This window comes from Myotis brandtii, unplaced genomic scaffold, assembly GCF_000412655.1.
Source record: "Myotis brandtii unplaced genomic scaffold, ASM41265v1 scaffold289, whole genome shotgun sequence".
NCBI classification, from domain to species: domain Eukaryota; kingdom Metazoa; phylum Chordata; class Mammalia; order Chiroptera; family Vespertilionidae; genus Myotis; species Myotis brandtii.
In genome coordinates this window covers 36,677-60,499 of record NW_005361048.1, presented here as the reverse complement: position 1 = coordinate 60,499, position 23,823 = coordinate 36,677, and the positions used below count along the sequence as shown (strand labels likewise).

At 42.4% G+C, this 23,823-nt stretch overlaps 2 protein-coding genes across 11 annotated transcripts in view; both read left to right on the top strand.

The window, feature by feature from the left end:
- LOC102260113 (dystrobrevin alpha) overlaps positions 1–23,823 on the top strand; it is a 119,603-nt gene that overhangs the window by 93,615 nt on the left and 2,165 nt on the right. For 4 of the 7 annotated variants that reach the window (XM_005869095.2, XM_005869092.2, XM_005869093.2 and 1 more), the window contains 4 exons: positions 12,727–12,814; positions 14,959–15,056; positions 16,956–17,069; positions 22,703–22,799. In XM_005869095.2, the coding sequence (XP_005869157.1) occupies positions 12,727–12,814; positions 14,959–15,056; positions 16,956–17,069; positions 22,703–22,799 (397 nt within the window). Of the gene's footprint in view, positions 1–2,013; positions 2,092–2,635; positions 2,729–12,726; positions 12,815–14,958; positions 15,057–16,955; positions 17,070–22,702; positions 22,800–23,823 lie in introns of all 7 variants that reach the window. The other 3 variants (XM_014542004.1, XM_014542003.1, XM_005869099.2) reach the window with 2 other exon arrangements.
- The window catches only part of LOC102262390 (dystrobrevin alpha-like), a 30,269-nt gene continuing 26,654 nt past the window's right edge, over positions 20,209–23,823 (top strand). For all 4 annotated transcript variants that reach the window (XM_014542006.1, XM_014542007.1, XM_014542008.1 and 1 more), the window contains exon 1: positions 20,209–20,221. The gene's annotated coding sequence lies outside the window, so the exon portion shown is untranslated. The remainder of the gene's footprint in view (positions 20,222–23,823) is intronic.

The following is a 23,823-nucleotide window of genomic DNA, read 5'->3' as shown; positions in this document are numbered from 1 at the left end:
TATAAGTCCCCGATCCATTTCATTTTGAAAGAGTATTTGGTTTTGGTTTTGATTTGTTTTACTCATGCACTTGACCTCCTCTATACCTGGTCATAATTTCGGCTTCCCAGAAATAAGTCATGAGGAGCAGAATGTAAGCCTAGTTTTTGGAAGTACAGAAACTCTGTGAACAGTGAGTACCAAAACTCAGAAGCACTCCTGGTGCTAAGAGCTGTAGCAAAACAAAATAAATTGTTTCTTTCCACAAACTCATAAATACCGATAGTGTCATCCCCATGTTTTCCAAGAACTGATTCCCAAGAATTCATGTGAGAAGGAAAAGGAGCATGAAAGGACTTAAACCAACCCTGGCATGGGCCAATGAAAAGAAAATGACAAAAAGAAGGAAAGAGATGTGTATACAGAGAACATCTGCTCATCCCCTTGAGGGGGGAAGGGACTTGGGAAGAAGAAAAAGAAGAGAAGAGGGGAGATAGATCAATGGAGTAGAGGAAGGAGAGAAGGACCCAAAGAGTTAAAAGGAAAGAAGGCCACCAACAGAAAATCTGGCCTGCTGCTCTCTTCCTGGACCTGGCCCTGCACATACTGATGTCAGCAAGACTCCTCCAGAGCTGGTATTGGTGTCACGTGGTGGGACGGGCTTTATGGACACATCACCTTCCCCCCATAAGATTCACCAGAGTCGTTTGTAGCAAACACATCCCCTGATAGACCCTCCTGTGTTTATTTTCTCTACTGGTCCTTTCTTTCTTCTTGCGCATTCAATATCAGAAGTTGTACCCATGGAATTATAATTAAGCTTGTGATTTAGCAAATATCCCCACAATTTCTGGGAGTCAAGGGGCAGGAAAGCATAACAAGACGGGGAAATCATTGATTTACCACACAGTGTTTTGAGTGGTTTTGCAAGAACCTGAGGTTAATTATATAGTAGGTACATCAATCTTGAGTTACAAAAAAGAAAGTTGGGGGAGGTACTTGGACAGCAGGGAGACGGTAGTTATGGGAAAATGAACATAAAGGGATATGCTTCAGGAGACCAGGTTTGGGGTGCTGTTTTGGTGGGATGATGGGGAAACACCATCATGGCTTAAAGTGGCTATTTGGCCCTGACAGGCAGGTTTCATAGTCTCAGAAGGTGGAGATTAGTATGCTGAAAAAAATGTAAGTTCATCAGGAAGGTACATTCTCCTAGAACATTCATCATTTCCTTTTTAAAGTCAGTTTTGTGTGCACTTGTACTTTGTGTAATACTTTGTGTAATTGGGGATTTCTGAAACCCTCTATGTCAGTGATGGCGAACCTATGACACTCGTGTCAGAGGTGACACGCGAACTCATTTTTTTGGTTGATTTTTCTTTGTTAAATGGCATTTAAATATATAAAATAAATATCAAAAATATAAGTCTTTGTTTTACTATGGTTGCAAATATCAAAAAATTTCTATATGTGACACGGCACCAGAGTTAAGTTAGGGTTTTTCAAAATGCTGACACGCCAAGCTCAAAAGGTTCGCCATCACTGCCCTATGTGGTGCTTAAAGTACAAAGCACTTCTAATAAGACTGCAATCTCGGTAATTTTCAACTTTCTATTCAACACAGAAAGTTGGAGAATATAGGGAAGACTGCAGAAGCAAACTTCTTGACTGAGATATAAAGGCTGGCAGGAGGTAGCGAACCATTGGGCTGTTTACATGATCGTCTGTCATGAATGCTGAATGAATTTCCATTCTGTCCAGGCACAATGCAATCTATTTGTTAAGCAACGAGCAGAGGTCAAATCTGGGATCACGGTGGTTTGTGAAATTGTAAGAATGGTTCTCAGGCCAGGTTTCTACTCCTAGTTCAACTCTGTGGAGATGTGAAACATCTTGAACATTTCAAAATAATAAGAGAGCTGTCCAAATGGAGCTTGGCTCCACCAGTAGACTTGGGCGTTTCTGTCGCCAGTTCTATTCTTGAATGCAATGCCGTGTTTACCCTCTTCTTGGCTTTCCCGTCTTATTAACTAGCTCTCCTCCCAAGGACAGTGAAGTAGAGCAGAACAAACTGCTGGCTAGGGCTGCTCCGGCTTTTCTGAAGGGCAAAGGGTAAGTTAAAGCCCCAGTGTACTGGAATCTGGAATTAACTGCACGAAAAAAAAATGGAGATTTCTTTTGTCAACATGCTTTGTGTTTGAAAGACCATGTTTGATTTAGTAAAAGCAGCTCCGTTATAACTCCATTAACAGCACCAAGTAGTGATTTTGAGTAGAAACGTCTGTGTTGTTGTTCACTTTCCCTGATCTCCTTGTCTTTTTTTAAATGACTAAGCTTGAGGTTTGATTCTCCAAAGGCTACTTAATCTTTGCTTGCAGTGTGTTTACCGTACAGCTGAATTCCTTGGCCTTGGTGGTGTGAAGATTGCAAATCTGTTTTCTGGCAGCCTGTATTTTTCAAGTTGGTGAAATGCAATTCTGGATTTCGTTGCTTGGATTCTGCTTGTGTTTTGCATAGAATAGCCCTTATTTTTCCTCTACTTGTTTGGTTTTCCCAATGCCTTTTTCCCCACCCGCACGCACAAACGCACTCCTACCTGCTCTGCTTCTTTCTGCCCGCCTCTCCTAACACCCTCTCTCCTCCTGCCCTGTTTCAGGATACAGTACAGCCTGAATGTGGCAGACAGGCTGGCTGATGAACATGTGCTCATCGGGTTGTATGTCAACATGCTCCGGAGCAACCCCTCATGGTTAGTGCAGCTTTGGCTGCTTGGCTGCCCTTAGAGAGGGACACGGTCTCGTCTCTTGACCAGCAGTCTCAGCGGGGGGCGAAGTCACTGATGCCAGAGGTGTCCCTCAGGCACTTTCTAACAGATTCCATGAAAATGTCTTCTGTAATGTTATTTTGGATATTTCCCACTAATGTGCCATAGAATTATATGTTAGCCGAAGGGATAACGTGTACAAATGGTTCCGTGCTAAGGATCAGCTCAGGTGGGTGCAGGGATGTGGGTGCCACAGTCGGTTCTGTGTTACAAGTGCCACGTCAGAGAACCACACAAGGGTGATGCAGGACTTTGTCCTATTGCAAGGACAGGTATGTCCCTGCTGACATGTGAAAAAGAGGAAGTTATGGGATGAGGCCATACCCTGGAAATCATTTCCTTAACAGTGATTGTCTTTCGACTTTTCTCTGCCTCACAAATGTTTCTGGGTAGCCATCAGATAAAGCCTGCTTTCCAGTCCCTGAATATGCCAAGCTTGCTTTCAGATGTGTGACATGTATGGATTCAGGTAGCTCCACATATTGGGATAAGGACATTCGTCAAGTTTTTCTCTTCCTATTTTTATTGTGACATAAGAGATTCCGCCCATTGATTAGTTACTTTGTTTTAATAATAATTGTACATTCTCAATTTGAATGAAAATATATGGACAAACTATATAAATACCATATATTTCAGGTTGGTTTAGGCCACTATTTTACAAGCATGTTTAGCAAACCAGTTCCTTAGAAATATTTTAATTTCGCTTAATAATTCTAATATCCTCTGAACTAAGGACCCATGGATTTTTTTATAGTTGTAAATTTTAAGTGAGCCAATGGGTTAACTGCCTTTTAATTAGCTGGTCCCCCTTTTCACTACTATGTCTCAGAAAGCATACCATGAACACTTGATGCTCATTGCATCATCACTCAGTATTATTAGCCACTTCTTTGTTTCTAGAACGTTCTTCCCTTGACTATTTCCGAAGTTCTTTCCTATTCCTGCTTCTGATGCCTTAGAATCATTTCTTTGCATAATTAGTATATGAGATAATTTTAGGTGATTCATTGATGAGCATTTATTTAATGGTTACATATTTATCTTAATTTGAATTTTTATAAATATGACCGGCATATTAGTTTAATTTTACTCTTTTAGGAAATAAAAATGGACTCTCCTGCTAAGCCCATCTCTTTGTTCAAATTTTTCCAAGCTTGTAGATCAAACAGTTTCTCCTCTTTCTCACATCTCAGCCTCTCAAAACTATAGGAGGAAAGAGTGATTGCTTTAGTCTTATTCCCAATGAGTTTGGTTCCCCCATGTTATATGGTGGCTGAAGCAATGAAAGTAAAAATACAGAATTACAAAAGGAAATAAGTTGTATGAGTAATCTTTAAAGAAGAATGCAGTCGATAAAGATTTAATCGTGTCTGAAGGCAGTGATGTGATCTCACACCGCGTCCTCTCCTCACGGTTCTAAGGACACTCTGGTTATTTCTACCACTTACCTTTGACCTTTTCTTAATGAAAGTTGTAACAGAGAAGTCTCCAAGAGGACAGCTCAGAGAGTGTTACCAGCAGCCTCTTCCCCACTCAAGTGATTAATCACAGTGACTTGATGGCCACTTAAGACCATAAAACTGTCTCGGCAGAGACACCCTATGTCCCCTTGAGGAAAGCTAGGTGTGACTTGTATTTTGAAAACAAAGCAGAATTTAAGACTGATCCATGAAGCCGACTCCATTTTAATGGCTGCTGCCCCCATATTTCTCATGGCTTTCTTTCTGTCCTTAAAAAATTCCAACTTATCTTTCGAATTTTTCATTCTTCCTTCTGTTTCCTTTCTGTGTAATTAGCTCCTAACAATTCCCCACACCGGCCACAATTATATGAGTACTGTTAGTGATCTCTCACCTCCTTTATCATCATTATAGCTATAATTTTTACCATCATTCAATTATGGTGAGCTATATAATGGTAATAATCGAAGAGCTGCCATTTTTTTAAAGCACTTGCCTCAGGCTAAGCTGTTAAAAGCTTTATTTATGTAATATTGCATAAATAACATAATCGTACACAAATTACATAATAGTACATGTATTATTTACATAATTTATAATTATATAAATTATTTACATACTTTATAATTACATAAATTAATCACATAATTATTTGCATAATTTCCCCTAGCCCTTAAAGCAAGCCTATAGAGTAAATGCTATCGTCCCTCCTTTATAGAGAAGTAATGGTAGCAATTATGAGAGTTACAGGACTCTCCAGTCACATGGCCACTGAACAGTGAGTGGAGCAGGGATTTTGGTCATTAGCCACTTGAGTCCAAGCTCATAACCACTAGGATACACTGCCTCTTATGAACCTACATCTACGTATGCCCTCCAGAAAGCTTTCCTGGACAGTCCTCCACACTGCGTCCACCACACATCTATTTCCTAAAATCGCATATCCCATTGTGTTACTTCATTGTGCTTTCACAGATATTTTGAGCACATCGTGATAACAAGAATAGTAGCTGTTAGGGTGTATGTATTTAGTTCTCTGCCTTGTGATTGCTCATTTTGATCGTAAGCTTCAAAGGGGCAAGAGTTCTGTCTTCAGTCTCTTGTATCTCACCACAGCACCTGAATATGAATAAATTGTACATTCATGAAGAGCTTCAAAAATTACGGAGCCCTTACCCACACATCGTTTGGCTCGCTTGTCGAAGCCCTTTAAGTGTAGACCTTATTACTTTCATTTCACTGATAAGAAAATGTAAGCTCTGAGACAGGAAGTGACTTATCCACAGTCACATGCTAGCAAGGGCTTGCACACGAGGCTTCTGACACAAGACCCCTTCCATGTTCCAGTCATTCCTCGGCCTCCCTCTTTGTGCATCTTTCATGAGATGGTCTACAAATAGGAACCTAAGAGCTGTTCTTGGCTAAAAGATCTGTTTTCATAATTATTCATATGTGCTCCTGGTTAACTATGTGGGGTCCTTTAAAAAATAGGAACTGCTTAACACAGTGAGAAACGGACTCATTTGTAAATAGTCTGCTGCTAAATGAAAGAAACACTTCTGTGTCAGGGTTGGTTGTGATGTCCGAGAAGCCAATAAACTGTAGCTCCAGGGAGAAGTCTGCCGTCTTCCTAATCCAGTGACATTTTAAAAGCCTTCGTGTTTTCAAGCACCTTCTCCAACGGGGGAGGCGGGGTCTCGAAATATATAGTGAGGGCTTTTTCTGCCCTTCCCTGAAGCTTATCAAGTGCCTGGGCTTACAAGTGGTTTAGAAGGACTGACCGCGACAGGCAGGCCAAAGGATCCAAAACCAGCCCAGAACTTCCAACTCTTATCATAATTATATCCTTAATACTTACCATTCAAAAGCTTCTGGCACAGTTCTCTCTGCCAAGGCCCCCTGTGTGAGGGAGGGAGGGGTACAATTAAAGGTTACAGTCTGTACTTTGATGTCAAGATCAATTGTTGTCACTCAGACCCCTGATCTCACATAACCAGGGTAAAATTTGTTCTGCATATGTATTTTTTCTCAAGTACAAGAAATTGTGTATTTTATGCCGAGGTCTAGGATACATATCTGAGGTCCAAATTTTTCTCGGCTTGCCTGCTTGAAACCCTTGAATAGATTCCTCTTGCACTGAGTTTACAACTCGGACCCCTCACCTCGGCCTGGAAGCCTGTGTGGGACTAGCTCTTGCCTACCCGCCTCTCCTCGTCAGCTGCCAAGGGGTCTTCCACTCAATCACAAAACTTAGTCACATCAGCTTTTGATCGATTCCTAAAAACTATTCCTAAAACTGCCTCAAGGTCATGATGCTAGATCTTTCCTATGCCTAGAACATCCATCCCCATTTTGCCCCTGCCTTCTCCTTCCACACACACACATGCACCAGCTCCTACTCAGGCTTCCAATCTCAGATTAAAGGCACCTCCTCAGGTGGGTCTCCTAGATTAGTCTCTATCATGGCATACTATATATTTCATTCTTACTAGAACTGCAACCATTGGTTGGTTGCTTGCTTGCTTGCTTGCTTTACTATCTGTCTTCCCCTTTATGGTGCAGGGCCTTCTCTGACTTGCTCACCATCATATCTCTGACATTTTGCACAGTGCCTGGCACGTAGTAGGTGGCCAATAAACATCTGTTGATGTTGTAGAATATCCATAGTGCTAGAGTACAGAATTCCCTCTCACACTAAGCAAAATTGTTGGGAGTCCTCAGAAAATCTTTTTTTACTAGTAAAATAAATATTTTTAATATTTAAAGTATCACCAATTATAAATTAGCCCTTAAACATTTGATGTAAGAGTATAACGTATTAAGCTTGACGTAGAGAGAGGTGGTACATGTGGATAAAGACAAACACCAGCAATTCACTGATGTGAGTGAGAAAAGCAAGTGATGGGAGCAAAATTGAAAAACTGAAAGTTTTGTATTCGTTTTCTGGGGCTACTATAACAGAATACCACCCGCTGTGTGACTTGAACAACAGACATTTGTTTTCTGGAGGCTGGAAGTCCAAGACCAAGGTGCTGGCAAAGTTGATTTCTCCTGCGGTCTCTCTCCTGGGCCTGCAGATGGCTGCTTTCTCCTTATGTGGTCTTTTACATGGTCTTTTCTCTGTGCTTGCATATCCCTAGTTCCCTTCCTCTGCTTATAAGGACAACAGTCATATATTCAATAGGGCCCCACCCTTATGACCTCACTTAATCACCGCTTTAAAAGCCCTATCACTAAACACAGTCACATTGTAAGGTATTGGAATTAGGGCTTCGACACATGAATTTGGGGAGACACAACTCAGTCCAACATTGAATTCACTGAATCATATGCCTTTAATATGTTTAATGTGTAGGTTATGATTTTACCTTTTTCTGTAAATGTTGATTTTGAAAAAATGTAAGTAGATTGCAACCTATTGAAAGGAAAGAGAAGTTATCTACACTAACTGTCAGTGTCTCTTTTATATGAGTTTCATTTCCTTGTTAACACTATTCCTTTCTTCTGTGAAATGTTTAGGAGCTGTAGTTATAGAACTAGACTTCTGAGAAAGGTATTTCCTTAGGAGGCTAGAAATAAAAATTTGAAGAGTGTCACATATCTGCATTGGCTATGTTGTATCCACAGAGGGTTTCTCAGCCTAATCAGGTGATAAATTGATTTTAAGATGTGTTCCCTTCTCTGTTATAGATTCAATACATTTTAAGTTTCCATGGAAGATGAGAGTGACACTACCAATCTGATGAGGCTATGGATGTAAATTAGCTAGTGTAGTACTGGGCACATGGGAATAACTCAATGTTAATACCTCCCTTGATTTTGAATAAGACTGAAGGCATCTAAAAAGACTTTAAAATTCTATTTGGTAAATCCTGTCCATTATAATATGATAGAAATGAACTGATAGCTCTTGTGTGCTCAATATTGTTGAATGAATGAACTTCAGAGTACATTTTCTCCAAGTGTGCTAAAATACTCAGAATGGGATGTGGACTCATATGTTGTTGGATAAATTGTGCAAAAAGGACATTTTGATTAGAAATTCATGGCAGTGTGCAGCTTTGCTTGCAAAAGCAAGGAAAAGGAAGAGAAGGCTATCACTGTCAAGCTAACTCCTCCCTTTGTCTAGGAAATCAGAGTTTAAAAGACCACCTATTGCTTCTATAAACTCTGTCATTGATTCATCTTAACTGTCTTTCTCCTTTTTGGTATAAACTAGAATACTGAACAGTAACAATCACATTTGCTTGAGCAGAAACCTAATTTATAGGTAAGGAAGTTATGGAGCAAACATTGTCATGCAATTTTTGCACCATAGAGGGAAGAGTAAAAAGAATTCTCGCACAGAGTCTTACCCTGTGCGCTGGCACTAGTCTAAACACTTTATGTGGGTTTTGAGTTTTTAGCCATGAAGTAAGTTACCATATTACCCCTGTCATATCGACGAGAAAACTGAGGCACAAAGAGGTTGACTTGCCCTGAGTCACAGCTAGTAAGTGAGAAGGCTGAGGGTTGAATCCAGAAATGACCCAGCCCAACCTCCCACCCACTCTTTTATAACATCCCTACAGTTATTCGCCCCTTCTAAGAATGAGCATTTCTTTTGAGTGGGATCTTAACCCCTTTTAGATGCCATCTGCTTTCCTAATCTTTAAAACAATAGCAACAAATGTGAACCAGAAGAGAATTTGCCACGATTGGGAGTAAAGATCTGATAATGAATATGAGTGAGCATAATGACATTTTTATTAAGTTTAGCACATATACAAAGCAGATAAGGAATCTGTATGCAGTCATGCAATGTATCCCAATTTTTTAACTCTACCCAAAGTGAATATTCCACAGTTCCATTTTAGATAGCATGGCTAGTATTAAAGTACAGTATTTCATCTGTACTCTTCTGGTTTTCTCAAAGTGTTGAGGATGCATGCAGAGCCCAGAAAGATAGAAGAGGTGGACCAAAGATTATGGTAGTCCCAGCTAAGAGAGCTAACCTTTATTCATTCTTTTGTCCAACTAGTTCTTAGGTAGTTCTTGCTGTGTTCTGTGCACGGTGCTAATGGTGAAAACATTGAACCATTCTGCCCTCAAAGGAGTTACAGTTTAGCAGAGGATAAAGACAAGTGAAAAGGCAATTAAAATGCAAAGGGCTAACAGCTATAACAAGGGAAGTGCAGTGCAGTGCAGACTGCTGTAGAATACATGAGAAGCTATGAACCTGAATTTGGAGGTTGGAGGTAAAGGTAAGAAATGGCAGCTAAAGCCAACAGCAGGATAAAGAGGCACTAGCCAGGTGGGTGTGTGTGGAGGAGGCAGAGAGATTATTCAGGGCAGAGAGAATATGGTCCCTCTGAGGTGCTTATTTGGTAAGGCTACCGAGTAAGCAGGGTAAAAGATAGAGCTAAGTGATGCAGGACCTTATACATCTTGTTTAAGAATTTCAAAAACGAGAACCTATAGAAGGCTTCATGCATAAGACTGTTAGAGCCAACCTCATTTTTAAACGATCACACTGACTGCAGGATAGAAAATGAATTGGAGGGAAGACTAAATCTAAAATCAGAGCGACCTGTTGAGAGGCCTTTACACTAATTCAGGCAAAGATGACTGTGGCCTGGAGCACATCGGTGACAGCTGGGATAGAAGGAAGTGGAGGAACTTGGGAGTTTGTAGAAGATAGAATGTAGGGCCTTGTCCATGATTATGACATAGTGGGTTGTTAAGGTCTCAATAAAGGCGTTGGAAGGCACCCCTATAGAGAAGCCATTCTTATGCAGATTTTATTATTATTATCCATGAAGACTGCCACTTTATGATTTCCTGTACTTTCCTTTTAAACCTGTCAGTAAAGTGCCAACAGTTGAAGCATTGAGAGTTCCTTCATTTCCCTCCTCAATCCTCAGTCCCATAAAATCACTTCCTGGACCCCAGTATCACTTCATTCTTTTCCGCCCTGCCTTCTGCTCACTGACTCCTAACGGCCTGAACAGGGCTCTATGTAGTGTTTTGCTCTCAGCCAACTGCAAAACATAGGCCATAACCTCCTAAAGCAATCCTCCACTTGGCGTTAACTAACCATGCTTTCTGGGCAATAATCCTCCTGTTAGCCATTTCCATTTAGTAGAAGGTAGTACCTGAGGCCTAATGACCTTAAAAATTAATCTCTGGTGATAAAATTCCCATCATCATTTCAACAAATGGAAAAATGTTAAGGGAAAACATACCACTTTGTCTGGTGGCCTTTGGGTGACATTATTTGGTTGACTTTCCCACACTGGCAGTCAGAACAAGACTGCAGAGAAACAAACCAAAAATGTGAATAAACCCTGAGTTCCCAGAAATCTTTGCTAAATCACAATTTACTAAGCCATCGCTTAGCTGGGCCACTTGAGTGTCCTAGAGTGCCATTTTCAACCACTAGCAGCAGCCACTGGCCATGTATTTAAGGTAGACGCTGGAGAGCTTTCAAAATAATAGATCTTCCTATTCAAGATTCAGTCTACAGAGCAGCCCCTTTTTAATTCATCATAGTCTTGTAGCAAGATTACTGATTCTAAAGTCTTGAAATGAATAGCCAGAGATAGAGCAAGTGTTGGAATCCATATTTCTTTAATGATTTAGGGATTATTGGCCATTCATTTTCAACCATTTGTAATTGAAGTCTTGAAATAATGGAATTTATCAGAGAAATGCCTCATTCACTCTTGTATAATTTGAACATACAGAAATGGCACATGTGGACTCATAAATCCTTTGTGTGCACAAAGGGGAAATATATCACTCCACCCCTCTTTTGGTCAGTGCTGGGGAGGAAAGGTTTGGAGGATGAATTATAGCTTACTCGGCCGAATCCCATAATTTCACGTCTTACATTTCCAGGAGGCTTTTTTATGTAACCTTCCTATTGTTTATACCTACTTGCTGGCCATTCATAATAAAAGACACTTGGATTGTGAGGTTTTTTTATCAAGGTTTTTTATTATTTATTTACCAAAACACTCACAAATGTTTTTGACAAAGTCCCTTTCAGGCCGCCAAGCACATCGTTGTCCTGGGCTTGGAGCAACGGGCCCTGTTCTCTACACAGTGTTTAAGTAGCTTATGGTCGCTGATGCACCAGCCAGAAATGAGACACATGTTAAAATCCAATTAAATTGCTTCTTTGTGGGTAGTCTTATGTTTAAAGCAAAGGCAGTGGAACTTCCTTTCTCATTAAAGCTGCAACGAGAAGTTCAGTTATTGCTTTTAGCCACTGCAGAGTGCACATACCGTGTTATAAAGACAAACGTCGGCTTTACAGCATCAATTTTCCAAAACTAACTCCTTTCGCTTTGAAATTATTTTCTTACTGCAAGTCTTTTGTATGCTAATTAAAATGTCAATCCACGGGGATCGATACTATACCTATGTCAACCTGAAATCCTAAAATTTTCTGTCATAAGGGAATGTTTGGAAAATATCACACATACTACATGGCTATCAGTTAAATGCTCATGAAAAATGATCTATTTTTAGATGTTCCATCGTTCCATTTATTTTCAAGATCTTCTAGGTCCTTGCTACTCAAAGTGTCCTTGGACCAGCAGTACCAGAGGATCTCAGAAGCTTGTTAGAAATGCAGATTCTCGGGTCCCTTCCTCCCCTGCCCACAGGGAGGGGCCTGTGACTCAAGAGGATTTTCATGAGGTTGCCATCAAACTGTTGGCTGGGGCTGTGATCTCATCTGAAGGTTCTGCCCATGTGAATTCATTCACAAGGTGCTTGGCTCTGGCACCTCATGACATGGGCCTTTCCATAGGCCACCGGATGGCATGGAAGTTAGCTTCCCACAGAGCAAGCAATCCAAAAGGGCTCAGAGAGGGAAAACATGCCCCAGATGGAAGCCATGGTCTTTTATAACCTAACCTTGGAAGTGACATTCCAGGACTCCTGCCATATTTTATATTGTATTCCGTGGAAACAAGTCAGTAAGTCCAGCCCATACTAAAGGGAGGGGCTTACACACAAGAGTGAATACCAGGAAACGGGGAATCACTACAGGCTGACCACAGTTGTTTGCTTTTTTTTTTTAATCTACCTTCCATATTTTCTAAAAGGCCTATTTGGTACATGTATTACTTGTGTGATGAGGAAATCAAAATATCAAACGCAATAAAATTAAAGAGAAAATATTCTTTCATCAGAAATGTTCATCAGAACCATCACTCCTCTTTGGAGCTTTCTTAGTAAGACAATTGCAGTAAGTGAGACAGGATGTATTAGTGACCTTCCTGGCCACATACTAGATTCATGTTATGGATTCATGTTATAAATCCAAGTCTGAGATCATTAGCCTAACAGGATTTTATATAGTTTTCAAATTTGTGCACTGAAACATTGAAATAGCAACACCCTTGGTGGTGATAGGAATGCAGCCATCTTTCCCGTCGCCTAACAGTCTCCTCGCTCTGTTCTCAATAGTATGCTGGAGAGCTCAAACCGGCTTGATGAGGAACACAGGCTGATTGCCAGGTACGCGGCAAGACTGGCAGCAGAGTCCACTTCGTCTGTAAGTAGTGTGAGTGAGAAGATGTTGTGTTCATTGTTGATCCTATAGCTCAGGGGTGGGGAACGTCTGGCCTTCTATGACCCAGGAAGTCATTTGGTCTGGCCCTGCCAAGGCATTAGGGGTGAGTTAATTAAATGTTTGACCAACTATAGCAGGCTAATGTTTAAGTTGATAATTCTGTATGGCCCTCGAATGGTGTTATAAATATCCAAATGGCCCTTGGCAGGAAAAGGTTCCCCACCCCTGCTTATAGTCGGTGCTACAACTGCAGGGCTCAAGAGTTGCTACTGTGTTGTCTTCAAGACCTAAGAATGGTCTGGCCTCCCACTCCTTCCATCTTTTCCCTTCTCAGCTATCATTCTGGTACCAGAGATCGTAGCTTGAGTTATTCTGTTACGACATTGCTAAGACAGCCTCACGCCTGATTTCTCTGGATAATTCTGGATCGCTTAATATAAAGAGCGAAGCAATGACCCCAGATAAGTTTCTACTTTTATCAATAATGTGTAAAATATGTACGAGAAAGAGAAAAGTATGCAATGAAGTCAGAAGAAAAACCTGGGTCACAGGTCAAAGCTGCCATGTGCGGACTTGGCTAGAGAAAGGCATTCGGATATAAAACGTAGAATCTCAGACTTCTTCCTTAGCAACACAGATCGTTTCTTTTTATGTCTTTTTCTTAATTCTTTTTTTCAAATCATTTCTCTTTTAAAATAACTGCTAATTAAAAAATTATAGAGAAGCTTTACAAACGCCAGACATTTACCACACTTAACCTTTCCTACAATCACCCTTCCGGACGTTAAAAAGCAGGCTTAGGCAATAGGTGCCATGTTTAAAAGTTTGGCATTCTTTGGTAGAAAGATTTTTTTAATTGGTTTAAAAGCAGTAAATATTGACATCAAGAAATTTCTACCATGTACTGTAGAGCAGAGAAAGCAAGACACAGTGACGTATACATAATCTAACCCTATTTTTTAAATGAGTGATTTTTATTCACATGAAATTATATCCCTCGGTTTCCAAAGTCCCATTTCCCTTCAACCAGTCCTGGAAGAGGTGCAGCTGGGGCTTCAGCAGAGCTAGAAGCAAAGCAAGCCAGTGTCTAAAGTTTCTGGTCCACGGTGGAGCCGTGTCCACATAGCATTAAGCTAGTCCCAGCCCATTAAATCCAGTGTGTGGAGCCCAGATGGCTTCCCCTGCAACAAGAGTCTCAAGGGAGCTAGAGGCCGAGAGAGAGAATTCCCTTTGGTTAGGACTTAAGTATCTCAGATTTCAACCCCCAATGACTCGCTCCCAGGTGTGATTGACAGGCAAGCACTTTCCCACGTCACCCAGACCTTACTGGGCATGCATCTATTGTCCAGTCCCCTCCCCCATCGACCTGCAGGGAACAGACCTGGAGAATCTGACCCTATTTTTATAGAACAATGGCAAACTAACCCTTGACTAAATGCACACACACACACACACGGTATATTATGTGTGTGTATTTAATCAATGATTTATTTGTTTGTAATATATAATTTGTTAGAAGTTAATTTGTATCTGTATATACATGTATAATTTTATATATATAATTTTATAAGAATGGAGAAAGTTATGACTGCATATACACCAATTGTTAAAGCTGGTTGCATGACACATATATATATCAGAGTTAAATTACATGTGAAGAAATGCTAAAAGTATATTAACCAAAAGAAGAAGAAAAGAAAGTCATATTAACTATGATTTTAAAACTATGAAATTTCTAATTGCATATTACAGTGGTTGAACAGTAATTCTAGAAAAAGAGTTATCTCAACCGTGAGTATTTGTTATGCCCACATATACTGAGAGGATCGTTGCAATGGGAACAGCATGGCCAGAATAAAATAGATACCCAAAGACTTCAAATCAGAAAGCTAAAAAACAATTTTTTTATGTTCTGTGTATTTGCCTGCCAAAGATTCTATTCTGCTTTTCATTGCCTAGCTGTACTTCAGACCCACAGATCCTGGTCCTTGGGAGAGGAATGGCCATTTAATTTGTATATATTTGCCCTTTTTTGTTGGGATAGAAATCGTTTCCTTTTTCTCAGCTGCACGTCTCACAATTGCTGTCTCCTCGATAGTGAACCGTGTGACCCTCGTGTTTTGCAGCAGCCAGCGCAGCAGAGAGGCGCTCCTGACATCTCCTTCACCATCGACGCGAACAAGCAGCAGAGGCAGCTCATCGCAGAGCTGGAGAACAAGAACCGGTAGGCTGCTCGGCTGCTCAGCTGCTGGGCTGCTCGGCCTCAGTGGCTTTTTGGTCCAAGTGCGCGCCCATTGACAACCTGCAGTCAAGCTTTAAAATGCTTCGGCTCTTTATCCCGTGTGGATGTTTAAGGCCACGTTCTGAGAAGCCCTGGCTAGACCTCCAGAGCAAGTACCAAAGACTGAGGGAGTCTGATGCATATGAGCTTCGGAGCTCACAAGCCCGGGTTCAGGTCACCTCCACCACTAAGGTGCTATTGAACTTGGGCAAGTCCTTTCACTGGTCTGTTCTTTGATGTCCGCATTCCTGAATCAGACAACAGTAGTACCTGTATATAATAGCATTGTTATGAGGGTTAAATAAAATACGGTTAAAGAAGGCAGCATAGTTCCTTGTAGACTAAGCACTCAGTCCTCCTTACATATCTTACCATGATTTTTTCTTATCAGAGCTGCTCCTTCCTTGGGCTCCATGGCTCCGCCATGGTTCTAGTCTTACAACCAACAAGGAGAACTAGGGAGAGTCCCAGAATGTCAGGATGTTGGCCCTGGAGATCTTCAATCCGGCCACTGGTTTTCAGGCTGAGCTCGATGAGACCCTGGAGCCTCCGGAGAGGTGCCTGGAAAGGGGGGAGAAGGGCCAGGAGCACCCTTCCTCTCACCTACTGGGTTTCCGCGGAATATTTCTCTTAAAGAAATGTTTTCACTATGGAACACAAAGGGAGCCAAAGAAAGGTTGAAGTCATAAATTTAACCTTTCCGAGAAGAAGCCACCCCCTGGCTCACCAAGTCCACCTCCGTTCTCGGTACTTTGTTCTGTTTTACTGGCTCTTGTGCATTGTGTTGTCTGGGAGACCAGCCCCTCCCCCAAGAATATGTGACTTGTTACCTTGCTAATGGCTTCCAGCTCACTTAGGGGTCGTTTGCCTTACATGGGTCACCTATCCCTCATGGTCGGCCTGATGTTCACCTCAATGCAGGGCAACCCCGGCCCCCACATCAATCATAGACTGACGTGTCTCACCCCTGACAGAGGTCACACCGAGAGCTCTCTTATGTCACAGACGCAATTACAGTGAATCCTTTTAAAACCACTTTCCCTCTAAGGCTACTCTCATTGGGATCCATTGTTAAGAAAAAGAGAGAGCCCTGGCCGGTTTGGCTCGGTGGATGGAGCGTCGGCCTGCGGACTGAAGGGTCCCAGGTTCGATTCCGGTCAAGGGCGTGTACCTTGGTTGCGGGCACATCCCCAGTGGGGAGTGTGCAGGAGGCAGCTGATCGATGTTTCTCTCTCATCAATGTTTCTAACTCTCTATCCCTCTCCCTTCCTCTTTGTAAAAAACCAATAAAATATTTTTTTAAAAAAGAAAAAGAGAGAGGACTTTGCCTCACCGGGACCTTCTCAGATAAATTCGGTGAGAGCAGTGTCATTCCTGGCGAGTGAGTGCGGTCATTTCGTTTTGTGAAACGAGCACCCTGTGTTCCTAGTTCCTTTCCAAGCACCTCTGCCTGGAAGTTGCAGCCCCTTTATGGTGTCCATGGATCATAAAGAACAGGAAGGTGCATGTTGCCCCGTTAGCCGTGCACTTTCCAAAGCTGAGACATGCCCATGGCGTTCTATTCCCTGCTAGAGGGATGAGTGGGTCCTGGTGAGAACGCTCAGCCTGACTTCTCACAGCTCAGATGGACCCGAGAGGGAGTCGGAACCTCTCCACATGGCCCGCTAGCTCCAGCCACGCCTCATAAACACTGCTGGGTTGGGGGGGCGGGGTGCTGCTCAGAAAGGTAGGGTGACCCCTTCTTTGCGCCGGTGGCCCTGAGCTGCTCTACCCAGATGTGAAGTCCTAGGTGCTCTGAGCGTTGACTGACCCTGGTTTCTTACCTTCCTCCTCTCTCCCAAGAGAAATCTTACAGGAGATCCAGAGGCTGCGGCTGGAGCATGAACAAGCCTCACAGCCCACCCCCGAAAAGGCGCAGCAAAACCCCACTCTGCTGGCCGAGCTGCGGCTCCTCAGGTAAGAAGAGCCCATGGGTCTCAGATACGGGTGCCGGCGTCTTCTAAGGCCTGGCAGTCTAGCCAGCGACCGGCCCTTCGCCACTTCTGACCTTCGTGTGTTTTTAATTGCACACGCCTTATTGCTGAGATGTGGGGGTTTGAGGGAGAAGCTGTTTCTATTTCATTCCTTCATTTGATATAGAGAAAGGAAACCGTTCTTTAGGTCAGAAACAAAATCTCTTCCTGGAAAAAAAATTTAACTCAGATTTCTTGAATTATTTGTACCCTCAACAGTGTGTTTATAATGCAAGTGATCAAACATTTTTACACTTAAAAATGTGCCTGTAACCCATGAAAGGGAGTCTGGTTTTCTCTAAATCTGGTCCCTAGTAGCTTTACTTAGAGATCTTAAAACACACACCTTCTTGTGCTGCAATAGAGTGTCAAGGCCTGGGCCCACCTCCTCTGTCATCATAAGCATTTGAGTTGGGAAGGACCTTAGGTCGTCCAGTTCAACCCCCCGAAACTCAGTGCACTTCTCCGAGTCGGGAAGGTAGAAAGTAGCAGGAAGTGGGTGAGGACGTGGCTCCCTCTGCACCCGTGGGTGAAAGGCAAGTCATGCCTGGGCTCCATGTCAAACTGGCTTCCCTCCCTCCTTGAATATGGCACATGCTCAAGCCCATTTGTGTAGCAAACAAAACGAACATAAATTGAAAGGCATTCCCTCATAGAAATGTCACATTTCACAGGCACTTTCAGTTAGCAAGTGCAGCGCACTTTCCATCTTTCGGTTTGGGTGCCAAGTATTTCCTAACGATGGGGCGTACTGTTTAAGTACTAGTATAGTCACGTGCCGCGTAGCGCCGTTTCAGTAGACAGCAGACCGCATAGACGGTGGTGATCCCATAAGTCTATAATGGAGCTGAAACATTCCCGTTGCCTAGTGATGTCGTAGCCGTCGTATCGTAGTGGCACAGTGCGTTGCTGCGGATGCTGGTGTCACCCAGCCTACCGAGCTGCCAGGCAGGTAAAAGTATAGCGCATACAACTATGTACAGTGCATAATGCTTGATGATGATAAACGACCATACTACCGCTTTATGTAGTTACAATACTATACTTTCTATCATTGTTTTAGCGTAGACTCTTTCTACTTATAAAAAATAGTTTGCGGTAAAGCAGTGTGCCATGTTGTGCCGGCAGCAGCCTCACACATCCCGTGTTTACTTTGTCTCTGGATGGCACCATTTTGTCTTGTGCTTGACTTAATCTCACATTGCTTTGTACAGACAGGAACATGCTATGCAGGCGTGTAGCCTAGGAGCAGTAGGCGATACCATATGGCCTAGGTGTGCAGGGTAGACCATCTAGGTCTGTTAAGTGCACTCTTTGATGTTCACACAACAAAACCATCTACTGCTGCCTCTTTCAGAGCACTTCCCCATTGTTAAGCGGGCCCTGATTGTACCGATGCCTCTTTTCAGAAACCTTTGCCAGAATTAGACTCTCATTTACTTTCTCCATATGAAGAGACTAAATGAAGCAGGTCCTGTTTGGCTCCGTTGTTTTTTTTTACCAAATACCTATTGATGGGAGTCATGGATGTTTCCGGGGGTTCCACTCTAACCCTGCTCTTCAGACATGTCAACATCTGAGCACGGCAGCAACCCTGGCCCAGCCTGCACGACCTGCCTGCCCTCGGCTGGGACCCATGCCCCTGGCTGGTGGGACCAGCCCTCCACAGGAAGTAAATCTGAGTTTTGGGAAGGAAATCTACAGAGCCTGCATCTGGTGGGGCCGCTGAGATCGCATCATACTTTAGAATAACTAAACAAGTTAACGGACGAAACAGGGATTCTTCCTTTTCAACTTTTTTGATTTCTGGTCTATCTTCAGAGAGATGGATTGGAAATTCTTGCACATTCTACCACACCATCCCCAGAAAGGGTGAAAATGAGAAGAAGGACAAAGTGACGTTTCACATCCTCCTCCTCCTCGAAGACTTATAAAAGGAATGACTGTTAGAAAGTATCTTTCACCAAATAGGATGGTGTAGGCCAGTGGTCGGCAAACTCATTAGTCAACAGAGCCAAATATCAACAGGACAACGATTGAAATTTCTTTTGAGAGCCAAATTTTTTAAACTTAAACTATATAGGTAGGTACATTGTTATTAACTTAATTAGGGTACTCCTAAGCCTTAAGAAGAGCCACACTCAAGGGGCCAAAGAGCCGCATGTGGCTCTCGAGCCACAGTTTGCCGACCACGGGTGTAGGCCCTCCAAGCTCACAAGTTGGAAATTAAGTTGGATACATGCAGAAATATAAAAAGCAACGTGGAAGCGGAGTGGTTCTTCATCTGCACATCTGAGTACGTTTTCTCCACCTGAAAGGTCCTTTCTGCCTCTTCTACTGGCTGTCCCATTCTCTAGTGGAGGGATGACGGCTAGGACTTTTTCATAAGCATTTTCATCAGTTCCCACCAGTGAGCATTTGCTTTCCAAACTATTTGGTTCCATTTGGATAATCCAGGCTGCGAAGGCATCTTGATGTGCCTGGGTCACTGTTGATGAGTTTTCCAACTGACATTTCTTCCCTCTGGTCCTGACTTGGTCCCATGGCCCCAGCTGAGTCTAGAGCTACACGAAGGAGTCTGGCTTGCAAGAACCCATGTGCCTCTGGCCCTCACTGTCAGCTGGTGCCCCACACCTGAGGCCTGAGACACCTAACCCCAGCTGATTTGCTTTGCCTGCCTCCATACTCTAGTGCAGTGGTTCTCCACCTTGGCTGCACATTAGAATCACCTGGGAATCTTTTTTAAATCCTGATTTCTGGGCCTCATCCTCCGGAAATTCTGTTTCTTTGTGATGGGGTGGGGCCACAACATTAGTAACAAAGAAACAGAATTTCCAGAGGATGAGGCCCAGAAGTCAGGATTTTAAAAAGATTCCTAGGTGATTCTAATGTGCAGCCAAGGTTGAGAACCACTGCTCTATACATTTCTTCTGCCTAGAAGGAATACCCTCCCTTTAAGAGTATTTCTCTAGCCTGGCAATGTGGCTCAACGGTTGAGCTTCAACCCATGAACCAAGAGATCACCAGTTCCATTCCAGATCAGGGCACATGCCCACCTTACGGGCTCGATCCCCAGTAGAGGGCGTGCAGGAGGCAGTATAGATGATTCTCTCATCAATGTTTCTATCTCTCTATTCCTCTCGCGTCCTCTCTCTCTCTAACAGTCAATAAAACCATATTTTTTTAAAAAAAGAACATTTCTCTAGGAACTTATAAACCACTTATTCTGTGCTAAGCCCTTTCACAATTCATGGATTTCACAGATACCCTGACATCCCAGATTAAGAAACCCAGCTCCCAGTGTTCTAAGCTTTATTCTTTCATCATGTCATATTTTGAAAGCACTCCAAGACAATGGCCTCTTGCATAGTTACTTGGCCTTCGTTCACATTGAGGGGCAGCCAAGTGAAACAGCCACAGAAACGCCTTTTTGTGGCTCTGAGAGAGGTCTTCTCATTCCATTCCCTCCTTCCTGGGCCCTTTGTTGAGAAACCAACAGCACAAAGTTCTTTTAGCTCAGGGACAGGAGAGGGGAGAACGGAGCAGAGCTTTGCTCCTCGTGAAATCATAGTCTATTTTTTATCTTAAGAGCACGATGACCTTTCTAAATGATCATATTTTCCTTTTCGCTTTAGCCACAACAAAGCTGAAAGCCAAGGTTGCAAGCCAGATCTAACAGCTAACTAGGATGATACGCTAGGCATTTCTGTGTGCTAACCCGACACTTCCTATGCACTCTGCTCCGCGTTCACTGTTGCATAGAATTGCTATTCCTTATCCACGGGATTCAGGAAAGAGGCAGTTGTTAAGGAAATCAAAGGAAAGATTGCTCTGGTAGTAAGCCTCGAATGGTAATAAAAGCTGAAAATATATTCAAAAAGAGTTGAGGTATGTTTATAAATTTTAAAATCATCATTCATTATAGAGTGAGCCTATCCGAAAGCAAATTAGAGGTGTCTGATTTATCGCTATAGCCTGTCCTCCCACAGAGTACCCTTCAATAGGATGAGCCCTTGGCCTAACTCAGTGTGACATTTCGTTTCCAGATTGTCAGTTTTTTATTGCAGAGTCCCTGCTGTCGCTCCACCTAATATTGTGTCTGTGCCATTGAGACGAGGCATGTCCATCCCTACATTGATGCACATATGGTTAAAACATCCACACATTGTTAAAATATAAGTTCCAATATTTCAGACTCAGACAGAGAAGCCTTTGGGGCAAGAAAAAAAGATGTATTACTTATTCACTAATAGTCATTAAATAATCGAATTTTAAATTGATTTGAAATGTATACATATACTTCAGAAATGTGAGCCATTAATATTCACCTTCATACTGTTTCATTTATTCCCCCTCTTAAAGATATTTTTGATACCTCTAAGTGTCAACATCAATGATACGAGTATAAATTGTCATGCATGACAATTCCATTCTTGTTGGCAGTTTAATTGTTCTACAAAACAAAATAAAATTAAGCGAAGACAACCCTTGTAGATTATTTTTAGTTAAAACAATTATATAGGAATTTCTTTATTCTGACTTCACTTAATGCAAACCAAAACCAAAAAATTTAGATTGACTATAATAACTATGCGCCATTAATATTTGGCCTCTGAAAAGCACTACTTTGCATACTAAGGATGGAACAGATGGAAAATGTACTTTTCTAAATCCAATTTCCAAATATTAAGGTAATGAGTGTTTTCTGTGAAATTTATAAAAGGATTCTTGGGCTTGGAGAATTTGTGGAATTGGCCTTTTTCTTTTTCTTTTTTTTTAAATATATTTTTGTTGACGTTAGAGAAAAAGAAGGGCGAGGGAAAAAGAGAAACATCAGTGATGAGAGAAAATCATTGATGGGCTGCCTGCTGCACATACCTCACTGGGGCTTGAGCCTGAAACCTCTGCATGTGCCCTGACCAGGAATGGAACCATGACCTCCTGGTTCATGGGTCAACACTTAACCACTGACCCACACCGGCTGGATGGGGATTGGCCTTTTTCAGTGATGGTTTGGTTTTGATTTGTTGTGTCAAGGAAACCCAATGGCATAGCACAGGGGCCATGACATAGTAAGTATTAAGAAAAGGCTTCATCTTGGCCAGCTGGCGTGGTTCAGTGGTTGAGCATTGATCTATGGACCAGGAAGTGACAGTTCAATTCCCGGTCAGGCCATATGCCCAGGTTACAGGCTCAATTCCCAGTGTGGTGCGTGCAGGAGGCAGCCGATCAATGGTTCTCTCTCATCACTGATGTCTCTATCTCTCTCTCTCCCTCTCCCTTCCTCTCTGAAATCAATAAAAATATTTTCAAAAAAAAGAGTTTATCTAAAGCTAATCCAGCGTAAAAGGGGAGAAGTGTCCAAAGGATTTTAATTCTATTTTAGTATGACTCCTAACAAATAATTGTACACCTCAGAGCTGTAATTGTTCAGTCATTGGACATTTCCCTGCCTAGTAACCATGTCCAACCCCCAGAGAGGCCCTTTCCCTGGGGGTCCACAGGTCCCACGAGGTGGGGAGTGTGAGTGACTCGGTGGGTGAATGCTGTTTCTGATGACCACTGCTGCTTTCTCAGACAGCGCAAGGACGAGCTGGAGCAGAGGATGTCCGCACTGCAGGAGAGCCGGCGGGAGCTGATGGTCCAGCTGGAAGGTCTCATGAAGCTACTCAAGGTAAGACGTTGGCATTTGTGACATTTTTTGCACATAATGTGCATTATTTTTTATAATCCCGATATGTGATTTCCCCAAAATGCAGTCTTAAATTCAGACATGAGAACTTCTCTCAGCTACACCACATGATAGCAGTCAAGTATCAGGCTTATTCTTGTCTATTTTCTTGTCCATTTACTGAGGACTATCATGGAATAACTTCTCGGCTTATTTCCAGTTTCATATGTCCTTGAACGTAATAAAACTGGATTTATTGAGAAACATTTTACTTTACTAGCTTTCAGCAGTTCAGATCAAATTGAACAGAAGTTAATGTCTAATTCGTGAAATGAAGATGTATCGATGAATGAACTTTTGGTGGTCGTAGTTTCATTCAGAGGAGTAACTTTATTAATTTCAGTAAAATTTTTTGTCTTACCTGAGTGGCTTTAGCAACAAGTCACATAAGTTCCATGGGTCTCAAATGCAAACTGTAGATGGAAATAGCTCCTTTTTTTAAATCCTGTTGCCTAAGAAACATTCATCTCTTGGGCCAAAAAGAAATTCCTGATAAATTACTAACAAATCTAGTTTCATAAAGTAAAGCTTCTTTGAAAATGTTACTGATCTCCTTACTTTTCTGAAGGTAGAGTTTAACTGACGATCTCTAGGAGTCCTCTGCCGAGTGCTGGAACCATTGTTCTCACTGGGAAGTGATTCTTCCTTTCAGAAGCCCTAGGCCCCTGTTCAGTGTACACTGAGTCGCATTTTAAGTCAAAAGTAGACTAATTGTGGCCCCATGTCCGTAGTCAGCCCAGGAGGCATGTCAGTGCTGTGAGGTCCCCTGGCCGGACACAGACATAAGCCAGGATGGGCTGCGAGTGTACGTGCCAAAGGCAGCGACTAGAACTTCCCTTAAGATGACAAAGGCACAGTCCCTGGGGCCACTCTCTTGTGAGGCAGTGGTCCTGGCTCCCAGGCCATCCATGGATCCCTCACATCCCTGGCACACCTTCCTTTATTGTTTCTGTATTGCTCTCTCTCT